This window comes from Venturia canescens, chromosome 9 (genome assembly GCF_019457755.1).
Source record: "Venturia canescens isolate UGA chromosome 9, ASM1945775v1, whole genome shotgun sequence".
Lineage (NCBI taxonomy): Eukaryota > Metazoa > Arthropoda > Insecta > Hymenoptera > Ichneumonidae > Venturia > Venturia canescens.
Genome location: NC_057429.1, coordinates 8,324,694 through 8,340,723, shown reverse-complemented (window position 1 = coordinate 8,340,723; position 16,030 = coordinate 8,324,694). Strand labels below are relative to the sequence as shown.

The window sequence follows — 16,030 nt, the reverse complement described above, 5'->3', positions numbered from 1 at the left end:
TTGTTCTATATATCGCTAGATGCCATTATTCATTTTTAACTCGGCCCGTCTTTCGATAGTTTTATTTTTTTTTCTTCATCGGGACTCTTAAGCATTTGACTTGAATTTGATTTGATTTTTAAAGCTCGATCGCGCACGATGAAAAAAAAATGAAACGTTTCGATTGTGCATTCAGCAACTTGATGTCATTAAAATACGATTTTGACGAAAATTCAATCGCCAAGACTTTTGAATCTAATGGTAAAAATAGATGAAGGGTTCACGAATGCGTATAATTATGATTTGTCTCTTGGAATATAATTTTGAATTCGGGATGAACGTCTCGTGGCTGAGTAAATATGGCGCATGGAATTCGGTGTCATTTAATATAATCGAATAAAAAATGATGAAAAAAGAAACGCGGTGGCGGCGGGCCTGAGGGAATTTGGTAGCCGCCCCTGCAGGGTTCCGCCGAGTTTCTCCTCGATGAGTGCGCAACGAACTTGCGCAGAAACCTCTTCTCTATGTACGTTTTTTTTATCCGTCTCTCTTCACCTCTCTCGGGAGGTCCTCGGCGAGTAACCATTTCGGTTCGTTGTGCGCATGCGCGGTGCTTTCGCGTCCTCCCGCATCATCCCCACCGCGTTATTACCAAGAGACGCCACAGAGAGGCCTCGAGATTTTGTACCGTTAGGACGACACGCACAAAGGAAAAAGGCCAGACCATCTCCGACGCGGTTTGCATCATACAGCCATTTTGGAAGCTTCTCCCGGTCGTCGACAGGCTTTTTCACGTAATAAACAACGGACGAAATACCCGTCGGAGAGACAAACGAGTGCGAAACAATCGCAACGGAGATTCGACCAACTTTTTTTTTTTTTCTTCACGGTTCTCAGTCTCCATTAACAATCGCTCAATGTAAATTCAATCGCTAATGGAAATGAAGTGATCTCAACTAAAAAAAAACTGGGAGGGAGAAAGCGCGATTTTTCTCAAGAAATTATTTTATAAGACCGAATACAAACTTTGTAACACAAATCCACGCCACCGTCGCCCAGAATGTATAAATTAATCAAACGACGAAGCAGACGAAGATAATATCTAATTAACGCGTGTCTTCGACGAACCCTCGACCAAACGATTTCGTTTTTCTTGTTCCTCCGTTCTCTTTTTCCTTGGGTTCTCTTCGTTCGATCGTCATTCACGTGAACTCTTTTTTACGAACAAACAACAGAAACGAGGGAACGAATAAAAGATGGAGGACGACCAGCAGTTCTGCCTAAGGTGGAACAATCATCAGAGCACGCTCATACAAAACTTCGACACACTCCTAGAGAGCGGCACGTTGGTCGACTGCACCCTGGCAGCGGAGGGGAAGTATCTAAAGGCCCACAAAGTGGTCCTCTCCGCGTGCAGTCCGTACTTTGAGGTAAGTTTCTTTTCTCTCGCTCATCCTTCTCCCCACTCGATCCCTTTTTTCGCCCCTTTCGATTCTCTCCAATTTCTACTTTTATGCTTCATTAATATAAAGATATACACGGGCTTGCTTGATGAGAGTAAATTACGAATTATTATTCATTTTCGTTGCACCGAGCTTTTTTCTCGTTACAATTTTTCTAGATCTTGAAGAATCTTTATAAATCTTCGTAGTGAAAGATGGAAAAAAAGTTGGTAGTTTATTTCGAAGGATAAATATGCTGAGAACATATTTCGATGTGAAAATTTACCGAGACAGCGGGGAAATACGCTACCGGCGCAGTTTTCTCTCTTCTCGCTTTTCCTTTTTGGTACAGGCGTTTGGGTAAGAGAGTTAGATCAATACCGAATAGAGAGCAAGAGAGCTAGCGCACGCTTGTGAAAGAGAAAAGGCTCACGCCGAAACAAGATGGCAGTCTGCGAGAGAAAGAGAGAGAGAGACTCGTCGTTCGGTTAGCCGGACGACGAGAGAGGGGGGAGAATGGCCGCGACGGTATGAGCTCCCCCTGAATCAATACAGGGAAAGCAAGATGGCCGATTTCCAGGGCATGAGTGCCCTGGGATTTTCGCCTGTACGGCAGAGGGCGTACACGGGAGGGGTGTTCTCATTTCCACCGCTCGTGTGATATATATCCATCGAATCGATTGCCAATTTTTCTTTATTTTTTTTTTTTTCATATCCGCTTGAATCTTTCATGCACCGTGTTTCGTCTTCAATTGTACACATTGCGGCGATGTTTCCGGGAGCCAAGATTAACCAAAGTTATAAAATGGAAAAAAATCTTGTTGAAAAAATGACGGATTTTATTAGAATTCAATTCTACTTTCTATTTCCGTATGCGAGTATGAATTAATTTTGTCAACGAATCATAAAAATCAATATTTTTGTTTCTTTTTCCCCCTCTCAATTGTTATTGTAGTTTTGAAGTCGTCAAATTGAAAAAAAAAAAACGAATCTTGTTCGTTGTGAGTCGGTCATCGAGATAACTACAAATTCGTAATTTATTCTCTCTTTCAGTGAAAAGGCGACTATTATGGTTTCGCGTTTTTTTTTTTTATATATATATTTCTCATCCTTAATCTTTTCCTCGATCCTTTCTATGAAAAAAAGTACACACGAAATTTCCACATGATACTCATGTACAATTTGTGTTTGGGTTTGCTTGAACTTACAGGGCCTCCTCAGCGAACACTATGACAAGCACCCTGTCTTTATATTAAAGGACGTTAAGTTTAAAGAACTGAAAGCCATGATGGACTACATGTACAGGGGAGAAGTAAATATCTCCCAAGACCAATTGGCAGCACTCCTAAAAGCCGCCGAGTCATTGCAAATAAAAGGTCTCTCGGAGAGTAAAACGGGCGGCAATAACGGCAGCAAAACAGACTCATCGAGGCAACAACAAAAAGTCGTAACACAGCCTACGGCACCGTCGTTGGACATTCCACACGCGTCTTCCGGTCTCACAATAGAAAAGAACAATAAAGTTCCTAGGCAGAGTATGGCACAGAGCTCCGTTGGTGACTTACCTGAAGACTCTGCAAGTCCCCAACAACTACCCAAGGGGCTCTCCTCCAGGTTAGAAACATGAAAATTTTTTAAATTTTCATGAATACTTGTATATTAAAATTTCGGCACATAGGAATTTTGTCAAGTATCTGTGTCATAATATGACGATCGCGCCTCGAATGAACCTTGTTTTTGCTCGTTTGTTCAATAGGGAAGGCTCGCAAAGTCCGACTTCAAGGAAAAGAAAAAGGTTCAGAAGAAGAAGCGTCGGCGATGACAATTCAATCGAAAATCATGATGCGTCGAATTCGAGTGATATGCCACAACAAACGAGCAGCGTACCTTTATTCGGTATTACTCCAATTGCTGATGAAAAGACTCATACCGATCAGGCCGACCCTCTCGGCAGATCGGCGCTTATGCAACAGCTGACCAAACCCGCCGAAGAAACGTTACAAGTGAGTTTTTTCAATCCCATTAATTTTTCACATTTGGAAGATTTTTTGTTTATTAAAAATATATTCAAAGTACGATATCGCGCTAAGAAAACTAATTAACGGGTCCACGCTTTTTCTTTTTTATTCTTGAAAAACGCAGTTACCACTCGAAAAACCTGAGCCTACCGAAAGCTTGATCGAGCCAAAGTCCGAGTACCTGGAGGATAAAGAGGAGAGCGTCGAAGACTTGACGTTCGATGATGACATGAACGACCTCAACGAAATGGAACAAGACAACAACAGAGCCGGCCCGTCCCACGATCCCTCTCAGCATCCCGGTAAGAAAAGTTTTTCGTTTCTCCAAATTTTTCATTCTTCTTTCATACCTCCGTTTGTTTTCGGTTCAAAACTATATACAGCCGCGTTTGCTCGTGACCACAAACAGAACTTTTTAATTTGGATTATTATGACATTTGGATTAAAATCCCAAACACGAGATTAAATATTCGAACAAAATCTCACCGCGGGATAACGATCGCTCTCCCTCCGATACGCTCGGGGTTGCTACTACTAACACGGGTCTGCTCATATTTTATACGCAAATTCTATCTCTTCCCCATAACGATAAAATTCTTATCGAGATCTTCTTCTCTTGTCCTGCATATTTTTTTCTTCGATTTAAAACGGGTCGCGTGTTCTTCTGTCGGACATTAGAGCTTGGGTTTCCTCGTTGCAGGTGGGGGGGCGATCTCGCGGTTACGCGGTACGAGATCCGGTAATACGATTGCCGCTGGTACCGTTGTTGGCGATGGTGGTGACGCACGATGGTCATCTCATTTCCTCGATTATAATAAAAAATCGTCAAACACGAGACGTCCACGTCCGGACGTTGACGTAGGCGCGTTGCTCAAATCGTTGGCCAACAAACAGGGACGCAAATATAGCTTAGACTCGGTTAAAATGTCACTGGAAGCGATATTGCAACAGGGCGTTAGTACAACCCACGCATCCGAGATGTATGGTATTAATCGATCGACCCTTCAGTTTTATTTGAAAAAATTGAACGTCGTCAGACGTCGTTGGAGACAACCGGCGGCGACCCTCGTGCCTCATAGACAGTCTTGAATCTTCTCGTTGTCTCGAATAATTCTTCCAACAATTATACAGATTCATTCGCACTGCGAGATAGAACATTCAATAACAATAATTCACCGGCAAGAGATTGATTTATATTCATTTTACATATGTCTGTAATCTTGTTATTTTGGCCGTTCGGAAATCATCGAAAAATGTAATAATTTATCGCCCGAGCTTCGTCAAAAATTCATTTGTTTCGGATCCTCGTTGAGCTTAAAATTCTTTTTTGCTACGATTATTTCCGTTTTCGGTGACATAAGAAAACCTCAATAGCCGATTCACAGTATGCATCGGCTGCTTAAAATCCCCAATAAACAAGTGTCACGATCAAATCTGAATAAAATATAGGCTGTGTTTAACATTAGTTGGTAGGAAGAAACACACAAGATGGAGAGGCCGCGGGTGTTTGTGGATATCTCGTGTCGTTACTCGAAACGTCTTGCATCTAGATTATACAAAAATATTGTCAACTCTCGATAATTGTCTCGAAGTAATAAACTCTTTTTTTTTTGCTTTTTGCTCCCTGACTCGAGATTTTTCATTTGGGAACAGGAGAAACTAATAACAACCGCACCGATTAACGTTTCTACACCCGAAACTATCGTTTTCGCGTTATTTCAAGTATTTTGAGCTCTTTGTTTTTGTTTTTCTTCAATCAATTTTGAATACACCCCCGCATCATTTCAACTTGGTATTTTCACCAACGCCTAATAGAAGTTGGCTCTTAATTGCTTTCTATCTTTCGCTCGTTGGTAGAAAAAATTCGAGCAATAATCCTACTGACCGGTCCTATATTTAACTGACCCTTCAGTGTGGAAACGGTTCGATACAATGTTCCGGTAAAACTCTTTTCGTCAATATTTTTCGTTTTTTTGTATTTTCTTCTTTTTTATTAAAAAAGAAAAGTGTTGCCCTGGGATTCTTTTACTCATACGAGCACGGTTGTGTTTCTCTGTTTTGGCTTTTTTGCAACGCAATGACAACGATCAGGTCTCGCAGCGTGGCACGTTACCGGAGACCGAAGTAACGCTGGCGGCGTTGGGTCGGTCGCTGGCGCTCCGGGAGCCACGGATGAGGTGTTTCTTGCTGCCCAGGAGGCCGCTCAGGCCCATCGCGACTCTCAAGGTAGGCTCATCCTCGTCAATCATCAACCGCCTATGGCCCCCCGAAACAATAGGCACTCGCGAAATTAGTTCTCCTTCGAGTATCAAAGTCAAATCGCGGTCACTGCTCTTTCAACCATCCTTATCTCAACATTCGTTTCGAAAGCGCTATCGAGCGAACGTTCACAATAATAATTGCGTGAAAAAAAAATAAAATAATGAGACGCTCGGAAAAAGGTAAACGAAAGTGGTGACAAAAAAAACTCGGATCATCGGGCTCGTTATTGAATTAATCATGTTTTTCTCGCCGCGCCTTTAATCCGATGAGTGTGTGAAAAAAATTCAATTTACTCGAACGTTTAGACGAAAAAACCAATGCTACGAATAAATAATATTTGAATAAGAGGAAAACAAAAATATATAACAGCAAATGTAACACTCATTTGATACAGGCGTGCTCTCGTTGCACCGTCGTTGAAGTTTGACTTTTCAAAATTCTTGCAATTGATCCAGGTCGTATCGATCATTGAAATTTGACCTTGGATTGTCAAGTGCCAATTGCGCAGGCGGGTCTAGGCCTCTATATTGCGAATAAACAATTGAGAATCTGAGCGCTGACAAACAACGTGGCGCAATTTGAGACGATATGAAAGATCTCTCGGTACGTTCAAGAGTAGCACAGTCTCTGAAAATATAGAAATTTAGAAAAATGCAATACAAAGTACAGAACGCAGAGGCTTATGGAGTAGAGTCTTATGGATTTTATTGTTCAAACATGCGTCGATACTCATTTTGTTGACCCATTCATTGACATATAATATATGAAAATATATTTTTTTCATCCTCGAGGAGATAACGCGATGCGAGCGAAGGCGAAAACGACTCGAAACTAATGTCGTGTTTTTTTTTCTTCTTTTTTTCAATCAATTCGTAACTTGGATCTTTTCGAGCCATTTTTTTTTGTTTTATCTATCATTTCGTTCGTATATGAGTCTCGCAACGCGTATTCTCTGCCTCTCTCTCTCTCTCTCTCTCTTTCTCTCTCTCCTGCGTAAGGAAAACGCGCGGAGGCACGAACGATCGTCGGGGAAGCACATCGGAGTGAAAAAAATCGCGTTTTTCTTCCATTTTCGGTACCTTTACAGCGCGAGGCTACGGGGATAACGTCTCGTAATTTATGACAGCAATCTTTCTTACACTCGTATGACTCACGAATCGCGGGTTATTCAGACTCTGACCATACGCGACGCTCGTCCCTGCTCGCGTCGAGAAGAACGCAAACCAAGAAAAGAACGAGCAACTCCTCGGTAGTATGTGAGTTTTCGTAGCGCGCGTTTCGAAACATTTGCGTTTCATCATCGCTGCTCCTGCTGTGCATGCGTGGAATTTCGGCGGGGATCGCGTTTCCACGCAGAGAGGAAAAACGAGATATAATAAAAATGAGAATAGCCCATTGGCCTTGAGCTTCATACGGGCTATGTATGTGATAAAGTAGTAATAGCTTGTGCCTGTCATAAAAAAAAAAAAAATGGAACGAGAGACGCGACAGCAACGATTCTCCTTCTCGAATAAATCAAAACCCCCGCGCACCAAGATACGATCAAACTTTTCGAAATACAACGGTACTTTTCGACGCGGAAACGATTTCGATTGAGGACGAAAAGGCCTCGGTGAAGCCGGAGGAATGGAATTTTAGGGATTGACTCTCGCATATATTCGAAAAAGAGAGACGGAAAAAAGACGAATCAGCATTCGATAAGAGAAAATCTGCTGCCGCACCGGTGACCCAGATTATAAAACGAACGCGCGACGACGTGGCATCGGGATCCAGAGCTCTAGAGGCCGATGAACTCTCTCTCCGTCGTCGCCTTCTCCGCTCAACCGTTTTACGCGATACGTTTTTACACGGTTGCGCAATTTGTTATCATTTCTCTCTCTTGCTCTCTCTCTCTCTCTCTATCTCTCGATAATCCTACTTTTTCACGAGCTCCATTATCATACGGCGAAATGAGTACTAGATCGTTATATTTTTTCTCAATATACGTATACGACTTTGATAAAAAAGCAGAGCTGATACGTTTCACCTGCTAATTTCTCGGGCAACTATTGCGGTCCGCAATCGGCAGGTGTTCGCAAACTTGTCCTTATCCTCGTCGAAGAACGAAAAAATATCACGCGTATAGTTTTCACTCGAGAGAAGACATGTTAGCGTGTTTGAGAAAACGAAGAATTTAGGCGATCGCCGATACGGGACGATCCAACGTGGGAATAAAAACAAGGTAATTCGGAGAGAGAGGAGACGACCTCTGCGTCAATGCTAGCGGGATATGCGATCAAATTTTTAATACACCGTCTATTACAATTTAGCCCACGTACGTACACAGATACGTGAGATTCCATTGGAATGGGAGAGAAAGTTTGATCGAAAATAATAATTATCTCCTGTACCTTCATTTTTCTCGAATCATTCTCTACTTTTGTCCAACGACGTTGTCTTTCCTTATTTCATCTCTTATATCGTCGAAGCTTCCATCCTGTGAAAGTGAAATTGCAAATTTCTTTGCTCTATTCCCCGAGAACTGACATTCGTTGGGAGATTTCTCCAGAGGCATTAAACGCGCCGATATTTATCGTTCGCACTTTCCATTCACATCGGTAAATTTGTGCTCGTTTACACATACACACACACGCACCCACACGTTTAGAGAAATTCCAATTTTATACGCGACGCATTGAAAATACCTGAGCTCTTTATCGAGTGGATTTTCTCCTTCCGCGATCCCAGGATCTCGACTTTTATATTTTTACTCATCTCGACGTTCCACTCAAATTCGATGATTATTCATCGCCTTCGTTCGCGTTTTAACACGAATAATTGAAGAAAACGAGACTAATGTATATGTCCAATGGAAATAAAGACGTGTGCTCGCTCGCATTGATGGCGAAGGTCGTTTCGTTATCACCATCAGAGACTTGATGTTACCTTGAATCGAATTTTGCTAACGAGAATTCGAGAAACTTGCCCGCGTATTCTAATCACACACAGAGTGGTTTTTCGAATCTTTTTTTTCCATCAATGACTTTTCTTACGATTACAAAATCGTTATTATTTCATCTCACTATTCAATGGTGTCGAGGAACTGACACGAATTTCACGAAGGCGAAACAGCGAAAATGATTTTTACGTATTCAAATAGCAAATATATATTGCGCCACGTTGCGTGTTGCGAGTAGTTTGGCGATAAATCGAAAAATTTTGATTTTACGTGATTTTTTTTTTTTTTCTCAACATTCTTCGTGAGGAAAGTTCGGCGTCGAAAAAGGCGGGTTTTTCTTCGAAACTCCGTCGAAAAGTCCGCCTCGTTCGTACCACGAGCTTTGCTTCCTCCCCGAATATCCGCGTACAGAGTAAACAAAAATCTTATATGAAAATCAACCCTCGAACCCCCAAATCCACCCTCGTAGTCGTGTTCGTGTTATTTTTCTATGTTGGTAGTCGATACATATTCATTTCAATATATATATATATAAATATATATACGCACACCTATTTTTGCATACGTGTGTGTATACGTCATCAGTAGTGAAAAAGAAAAAAAAAACGAAACAAAAAGGAGGATACTCTTGGATATAATCGTGACGAAAACGTAATGAGGGATCACACGCAATGCTCATATATATCTGTTCACACAAAAACAAAAAAAAATACGAGTAATTGATACAGAAACGAATGTAGTACGCTGAAAAAAACACGTGGATGATCAATCATTTCACTAAAAAAGCAACCTTAAAGTTAACGGTTGTTAACACCCCCCTCCCCCCGATTAGTTTTCTCTCAATTTCATATGGTTTGCGGGACCGTGCTTGAGATTCTCCGCTTCACATTGGTTCATATAGAAAAACGAGTAAATTATGAATATCGTGATTTGATTGACTCCACACGTTGCGGCGTTCTCGATTTTCGCTCAGCAGACAATGATGACCCCTTCCGCCTGGCGGCGAGAGTCATAAAAAAACTTGTATAATTGACAAAGATTATTGTGTGAACGAGATATTACGAATATTTATCCATTGCGTTGTGCCGTTTTATTTGATTTTTTTTCTCACTATTTTTTTTTTTTTTTTTTTTTTTTCAATACTCTCTTCAACTATTATTATTTATTTTTCAATACCTTTTTATATGTATTTCGTCTTGCATGGTCACGCTTCCTTCGGTAGTGTAATTATATCTTAACTCACAGAGGCACGCGCGTCTCGCAAGGGCACGTTATAAAATACATGCGTATATAAAGATATGAGATACTATATATTTATATACAAAATGCTGTCGTGATAGACACACAACAGGGGTCTTTGAAAGTATGCAAACGGGGTTGTTGGTGGTGGGTGAGCTATTAAAAACGAAGGCAAGTACGAAAATGTAAAAAACAGAGCTGCTAAATCTAATGAAACATTCATTTCAATTCTCTCTTACGTATCATGTCTCCCCTTCTTCTCCCCTCCCCGATTTATAATTTCATGTGAATACGCGCGTGCCCTCGAAACCATTCGAATAAACGAATATATGTATGTCTGCGTATATTTATATGCGTGTGTACACGAGCAATGAACACGTAGATTTTGACGTGTATACTTATACAGAGACACACACGTATATCAATCGTTTACTTACTTACTTTTTTTTTCTTTTTTTTTGGCTAACCCATGTGTACATAACTCGCTTCTTTGTTCGTAACGCATATACATCAAAAATGTTTGATTAACCCAAATCACAAATATATTTTATATGTATATATATGATGATACACATATATATGTATAAATATATAAGAAAACTACTTGATATTATTCCATACGACTATGCATACATATGGTTTCTTAATATGTATACCTATTCATTCGAGAAAGGACAGAAAAAAAAGAAACGAAAAAGAAAAGATTAAAATATAAAAGAATAACGATAATTTCATATTATGATAATACTTCGAAATAACGAAAACTTCGTATGATGTTACGAAATATAACGTGTCGTCGTCACGATATAATGTTTGTTTTCTTTGTCATTATATTTCGATAATATTTCTTCAATGTTATATTATTATGCGTATTTTTGTTTGTTTTTTTTTGTTGCCTTTTGATTTCTCGTAATATATTATAGTGTGTAGCGGTTAAAATTCATGATATTGTAAACGAACAACCACAATGCTGTAATTTCTACGTATTTCATCGAATTCAATCGTACGTTATTCTACCATGATACCATTATGTGTTATCTTTCTCTCTCTCTTTATCTCTATCTCTATCTCTATCTCTATTTCTTTCTCTCGCAACATGTTTCAATATGTTTTAATGCGCGTGTTTCTCGACACGCGCGAACGTTTTTGATTCCCAAAAGTGTTTAGAAACAAAGAAGATGTGAAGATTCGTGCTGGTTTAAACAGTGGACGAAATACACCGCGGATCGATGACGCGAGAGTTTTGGTTCGACACGGACGAGCCATTTCTCGTTCGGGTCGAATCACTCGCGAATATTCTTTCTGTGGTTGATCGATCTCGAAGAAAGAAGAAAGAAAAAAGAAGAAAGAAGAAAGAAAAGAGAAGCAAACCCAGTTCGTACGACTATGCAATCGATTTCGCGATTGCTGGCTAGACGGTTTAGTGCGTCGACTTTTGCTCTAGCGCGAGATCGATTTTTGCACTTTGCAAACTATCGAGATCGCGCTTCTCGAGTACAATTTACTCTTTATCTCAATCGTAGGTAACGAAATTGAAAGGTAACAAAGGTAACAAAGGTAACAAAGGTAACAAAGGTAAAACAAGGTCAAGATCGTTATTTATGCATCAATCTCCTTGCATACCGTTTTAAAAAATGATTCTTACACAGGTTTTATCGATTCCTTTATATTTATGTCATGTAAATTGTCCATTTTTTCGACAGGGTTTGTTAACAATTTTCAAATTAAAATCGACCTACGTGGTTCGGGCTCATCGTTCTTGAGGTAAGAAGACGATTTCGCATCGAACCACGTATTTGGCGAATTGCTTTTGTTAATTGTTATTTTCGTTGAATCGTCCCCGTTGTCTTGTATATTTCTTCGTTGTACGCAAGCGTGTGTACGGTTTCGATGTTTTTTGCCTGTTAAAATAATGTGCAAATTTTGCAAATAATGTGTTGCAATTGTATTCCGTTTCATCACTGGTCGTCTTCAACTGAAGTTCAGTCACCACCACCACGTTTTCAATTTGCCAGCACTTTTCTTTGCTGATCTCACATTTTTATCGTCTTGCGCGATTTTCGCCAAAACGAAAATTTTTGCCTTGTATTTTTTTCTCTCTACAGGCCTCGAGGTTTCAACGAATTATTTTTGTCATTGTTACTCTGTGCGATAATTCTTTTACAGGTATTTTTCATGTTTGTATTTATTTGTACTCTGCTTACGGAAGTACCAAAAAATGCTACAATTACTTTTGATGATTTTACACACGTGTGACGCTCAAATATGCGAGTTCTTCTGTGAAGAACGCGCGATCGAAAAATTCGTTTTTATTAAATCTTTTTGTCAGCGGATTTTGGTGAGCAGGCTTTTTTTGCTCTTTCAATTTGTGTCCGTTGACAATTTAAATTCAGTGCGTGACATTGACAATTCATCGGCATTTATCGTCTCGCTTCGAATGCAACTTTTGTTTGATGCATTTTGTTGAGACATTAATGACCGAAAGAAGAAGAAAAAGAAGAAGAAGAAGAAGAAGCAGCAGAAGAAGAAAACGCCAGCTTGGCAACCGACTTTTCGTAAATTCAGACTTTTTCTGAATTACGAACTCGTCGATAAAGAAGATGATGCCTCCCCGACATCTATCAGCACTTTTGGTAACGTATTGGTAACGGTTATAAAATTCATAAACATGACATGTTTGTTTTATTTTTTCAAATTTAAAACATCGACATTTTTCAATGTTGTGATATTCTCACTCAAGTCCACGAATTTTTGTACCCTGATTTTTTTTACTCTTATCTTGTCTTGATTCCACCATTTTACCTTAATTTCAAAACTGTTTTTTTTTTTCTACGTGCATTCTTTCTTTACAGGCGATTTTTAACATTTAAATAACTCATTGCCAGCATTGTTATTATATTTTCAATGTATTTTCGAATTTTCCTTGAATAATCGATTTCTCATAAACCCGTTGGATACGATATTTTATATTCGAGGGTTGTTGACGAAATATTGAAAATTTTCGGAAATTCGAAAACGTGTGAAACACCTAGTGATCGTCTTGATAATTGATTATTTCTTGATTGATTATTGAGCCACGATTATTTATACGTATTTTCATGAAAAACAAATTTTTTTCAGGTTTTTTTTTTTTTATTTCTGTACTTTTTATCGTGTACACTGAAAATGTTCTTTTTACAGGAAACAACGGACAAGAAAATCTATATCTTTTCTCGATTCATTGTTAACGATGAAACATTCACAGATTCATTGGATCTTAAATTTTTATTCGATAATCTTTGAAATTTCATTTAGAACAAAGGATCGAAAACAGTAATTTGAGAAGAATGTTTGAAATAACTGTGTTCGATTTAACAAATTTTCTTCCAGCATAAAAAAGTGATAGTGCAAGAAGAACGTAAAATTTCATTATTATTTTCATGATACTTTTAATCGGGTTCGGAAGCATCCAGCAGAAGAAACGAAGACTGGTGTTTGCAAAAATGTTGCAAAAGTTGGTAATAGCAGTAAAAGGTAAAAGTTGAAATAATTGAATGAAACCGTAAGTATTTAATCTTGCGCGTTGTATCGGCGCGCAGGGTGAACTTTCTTTATTCGATTCATAACCAAATGATTCGTTGTTTTTGAAAACGGTTGTTCATCACTTTCTATATTCGTTGTTTTTTAAGACTGTGTCGACTCGTTTTGTAATTAACAAAACGATTCGACATCTGGATTCGAATTGGTTCACATTTTCGAAATAAACGTTATCAATGTTGTGCTGAATTGGTTTGGCAACTGTTTTCAAAGCAACGCCATTTTAACGTATATGTCATCGAATAATTCGTGTTGATTTTTGTATTGGTACCCATGTAAAAGTTCATCTCCGAATTAATGAAAAGAAAAACACTTGGTTCCTCAATCCTCAATCCTAAATCCTAAATCCTAAATCCTCTTGATTTGTTTTTGTGTCTCGTGTACCGAGTTCATTGTTTCCAGCTTCCTCGGTTCCTCGACCAACGTTGTCGTTATCTTCGTCGATCGAGTGTGAAAGCGAGAGTGCAAGTGTGTTGATTAGGTGAGGATTGGACAGGCAGCAGGCAGGTAGAACGAAAAGGGATGATAAAGTCGTTGAATCGATCGTTTGTTTTCTCGTCGAATTCTCAAACGTTGGAAATCCCATGGCGCCTGGCTTTTCTTTGCGTTATTGAGATCGACGTCAAATCTACGGAGATTCTCGGCTTTTCGTCTCTGTTTATTTCAGTGCAAGAGTCAAGGATTTTATTCTTGAAAATATTTGGCTGCGGGCTCGCACAGATATTTTTCAAGAATTAATGAAATATGTGGACAAAAGTTATATACGTATTGATTTTCGAGAAAGAATGTGAAAAAGGTGTGAATGCTTTGCATAATTCTTCCTTGCCTTTACTCGAAAATCTCGCAAGTCGCGAACGGAGTACACGATTTATTACTTCACTCATCGAGAAGCAACAGGAGATCGGGGAACCAACGACTATCGAGATCTCTCTCATCGACGTTCGAACATCACGAGGATCTCGTAAAAAGAACTACTCGCATGATTATTTCTTAGGAAACATCGAGAAGTTGCTCTACGTCACGATTACAAGTATGCATCCATTTTATTATACCTTCGTCTCTTGACGTGTTCTTTATCCTCAGTTTTTTCTTTTTTCTATCGTTTTGTAAATTATTCTCTTTTTTTTTGTACGTGACGCAGAGTAAACTCGATGATTTCGAGTACGTTTCGATTATTTAAAATCTCGAGAATCAGTCATCAACTGATTAATATATTATAATTCTCTTGAAATTTCATTCGGTCAAGCTTGAGCCGATGTTCGTATTTCGCTCACACTTTTCGTACACGTATAAGACTTTGCGCAAAGTGTTTGCAATTCGTTACAAACATCATTGCTCAATAATTCGAACGATTTTCCAAACATTATTCAGTCGTTTGCAAACATTTTATTATCATTTTTCTTGTCATTGTTACTACTAGTATTAATTATTATTATTATTATTATTTCGATCGCCGAAAACTCATGTAAGTTTGCAAAACTCGAACATTGTCACGGGTTACACACTTTGATATCTTATACTTTTTATATTATTTTGTCTTTTCTTTTATGACTTGTGATGACTACGTTGAAAATCAAGTTGTAACAATATATCAAACGCTTTATCCTTGCCAAAACGAAATATGTCTTTCTTTTTGTGTCCAATAAACAAATTGTTCTTCAAATACAACAAACCTCAACGAATAAAACCCGGCATGTTCATGTTTTTTTCTTTTTTTTTTTTTTTAAATCTCTCTTCACTCTACTCCCGTTTCGAAAGATTTTTATTTTCATTGTCATAAGATACTCGCATTTCATCAACAAAAACATAACGCAGATGCTCGAATAAAATCAGTCGCGAATGTTGAGATAAAAACACGTTTGTCACGGTTCATCGGATCGTTTCTTTCGCATTATAAAATTTGTTGCAATTCTTAATCTCTTGTCGCAAAGTCATCAGTTTTAAAATGAACTGCTGCTGTGGAGAAGAATCAATCGGTAATTGTAAAGGAACATCAGCAAAGAACAAAATCATTTAGTGACGAAAAAAATAGAACGCGCGCGAACTCTTATAGAAAGTGCTTCTTGTCAATTACTGGTTGATTTTTCCAACTGTATCCAACTATTATTTCCGGATATTAAGAAACTCCAAATGCGCGAAAGATACGATCAAATTAAGAAAATGCTTGGCAAGAAACGATTCGCTCAGACGTCAACGGGGGGAGGAGGGGAGCTTCGGACGAGAATATCCACGGTCGAGTGTGCTGATTCGGCTGATACAAGATTATTGTTCTTTCTACCCTTTTATTGCACGCGATCAACCTGCACGGACTCGAGGTCGCGTCTCGCGCGAGCATGCAGCAGCATCGAATATAATGTTCTTTTATTTCATTCCTTTTTGAGTTTTCCAATCGTTACAATTTTCTCATTATGAAGAGGGAAAAGGGAAGAAAGCAAAATTGCTTCGTTTATTAGGAAAATAATGAGAAATAAAAGTAACAGTGTTCTATGCTGCTCTGTTCCCTGATTTACTATTTCGAGCGAGTCTCTCGTCACATTCGTCATCGAAACACGTCGTTCAACGAGAAACTCAACTTC

General features: G+C 38.9%; 1 protein-coding gene across 50 annotated transcripts in view; it reads left to right on the top strand.

Annotated features, from left to right (window-relative positions):
- Window positions 1-16,030, top strand: part of lola (longitudinals lacking) — a 133,505-nt gene that overhangs the window by 2,408 nt on the left and 115,067 nt on the right. For 49 of the 50 annotated variants that reach the window (XR_006262016.1, XR_006262017.1, XM_043428440.1 and 46 more), the window contains exons 2-6: window positions 1,215-1,409; window positions 2,632-3,035; window positions 3,178-3,424; window positions 3,564-3,741; window positions 5,531-5,665. Coding sequence is in view for 48 of the 50 variants with exons in the window: in XM_043428440.1 (XP_043284375.1) it covers window positions 1,236-1,409; window positions 2,632-3,035; window positions 3,178-3,424; window positions 3,564-3,741; window positions 5,531-5,665 (1,138 nt within the window). In the remaining 2 variants the exon portion in view is untranslated. Of the gene's footprint in view, window positions 1-1,214; window positions 1,410-2,631; window positions 3,036-3,177; window positions 3,425-3,563; window positions 3,742-4,139; window positions 5,068-5,530; window positions 5,666-16,030 lie in introns of those variants that run through there. The other variant, XM_043428478.1, reaches the window with a different exon arrangement.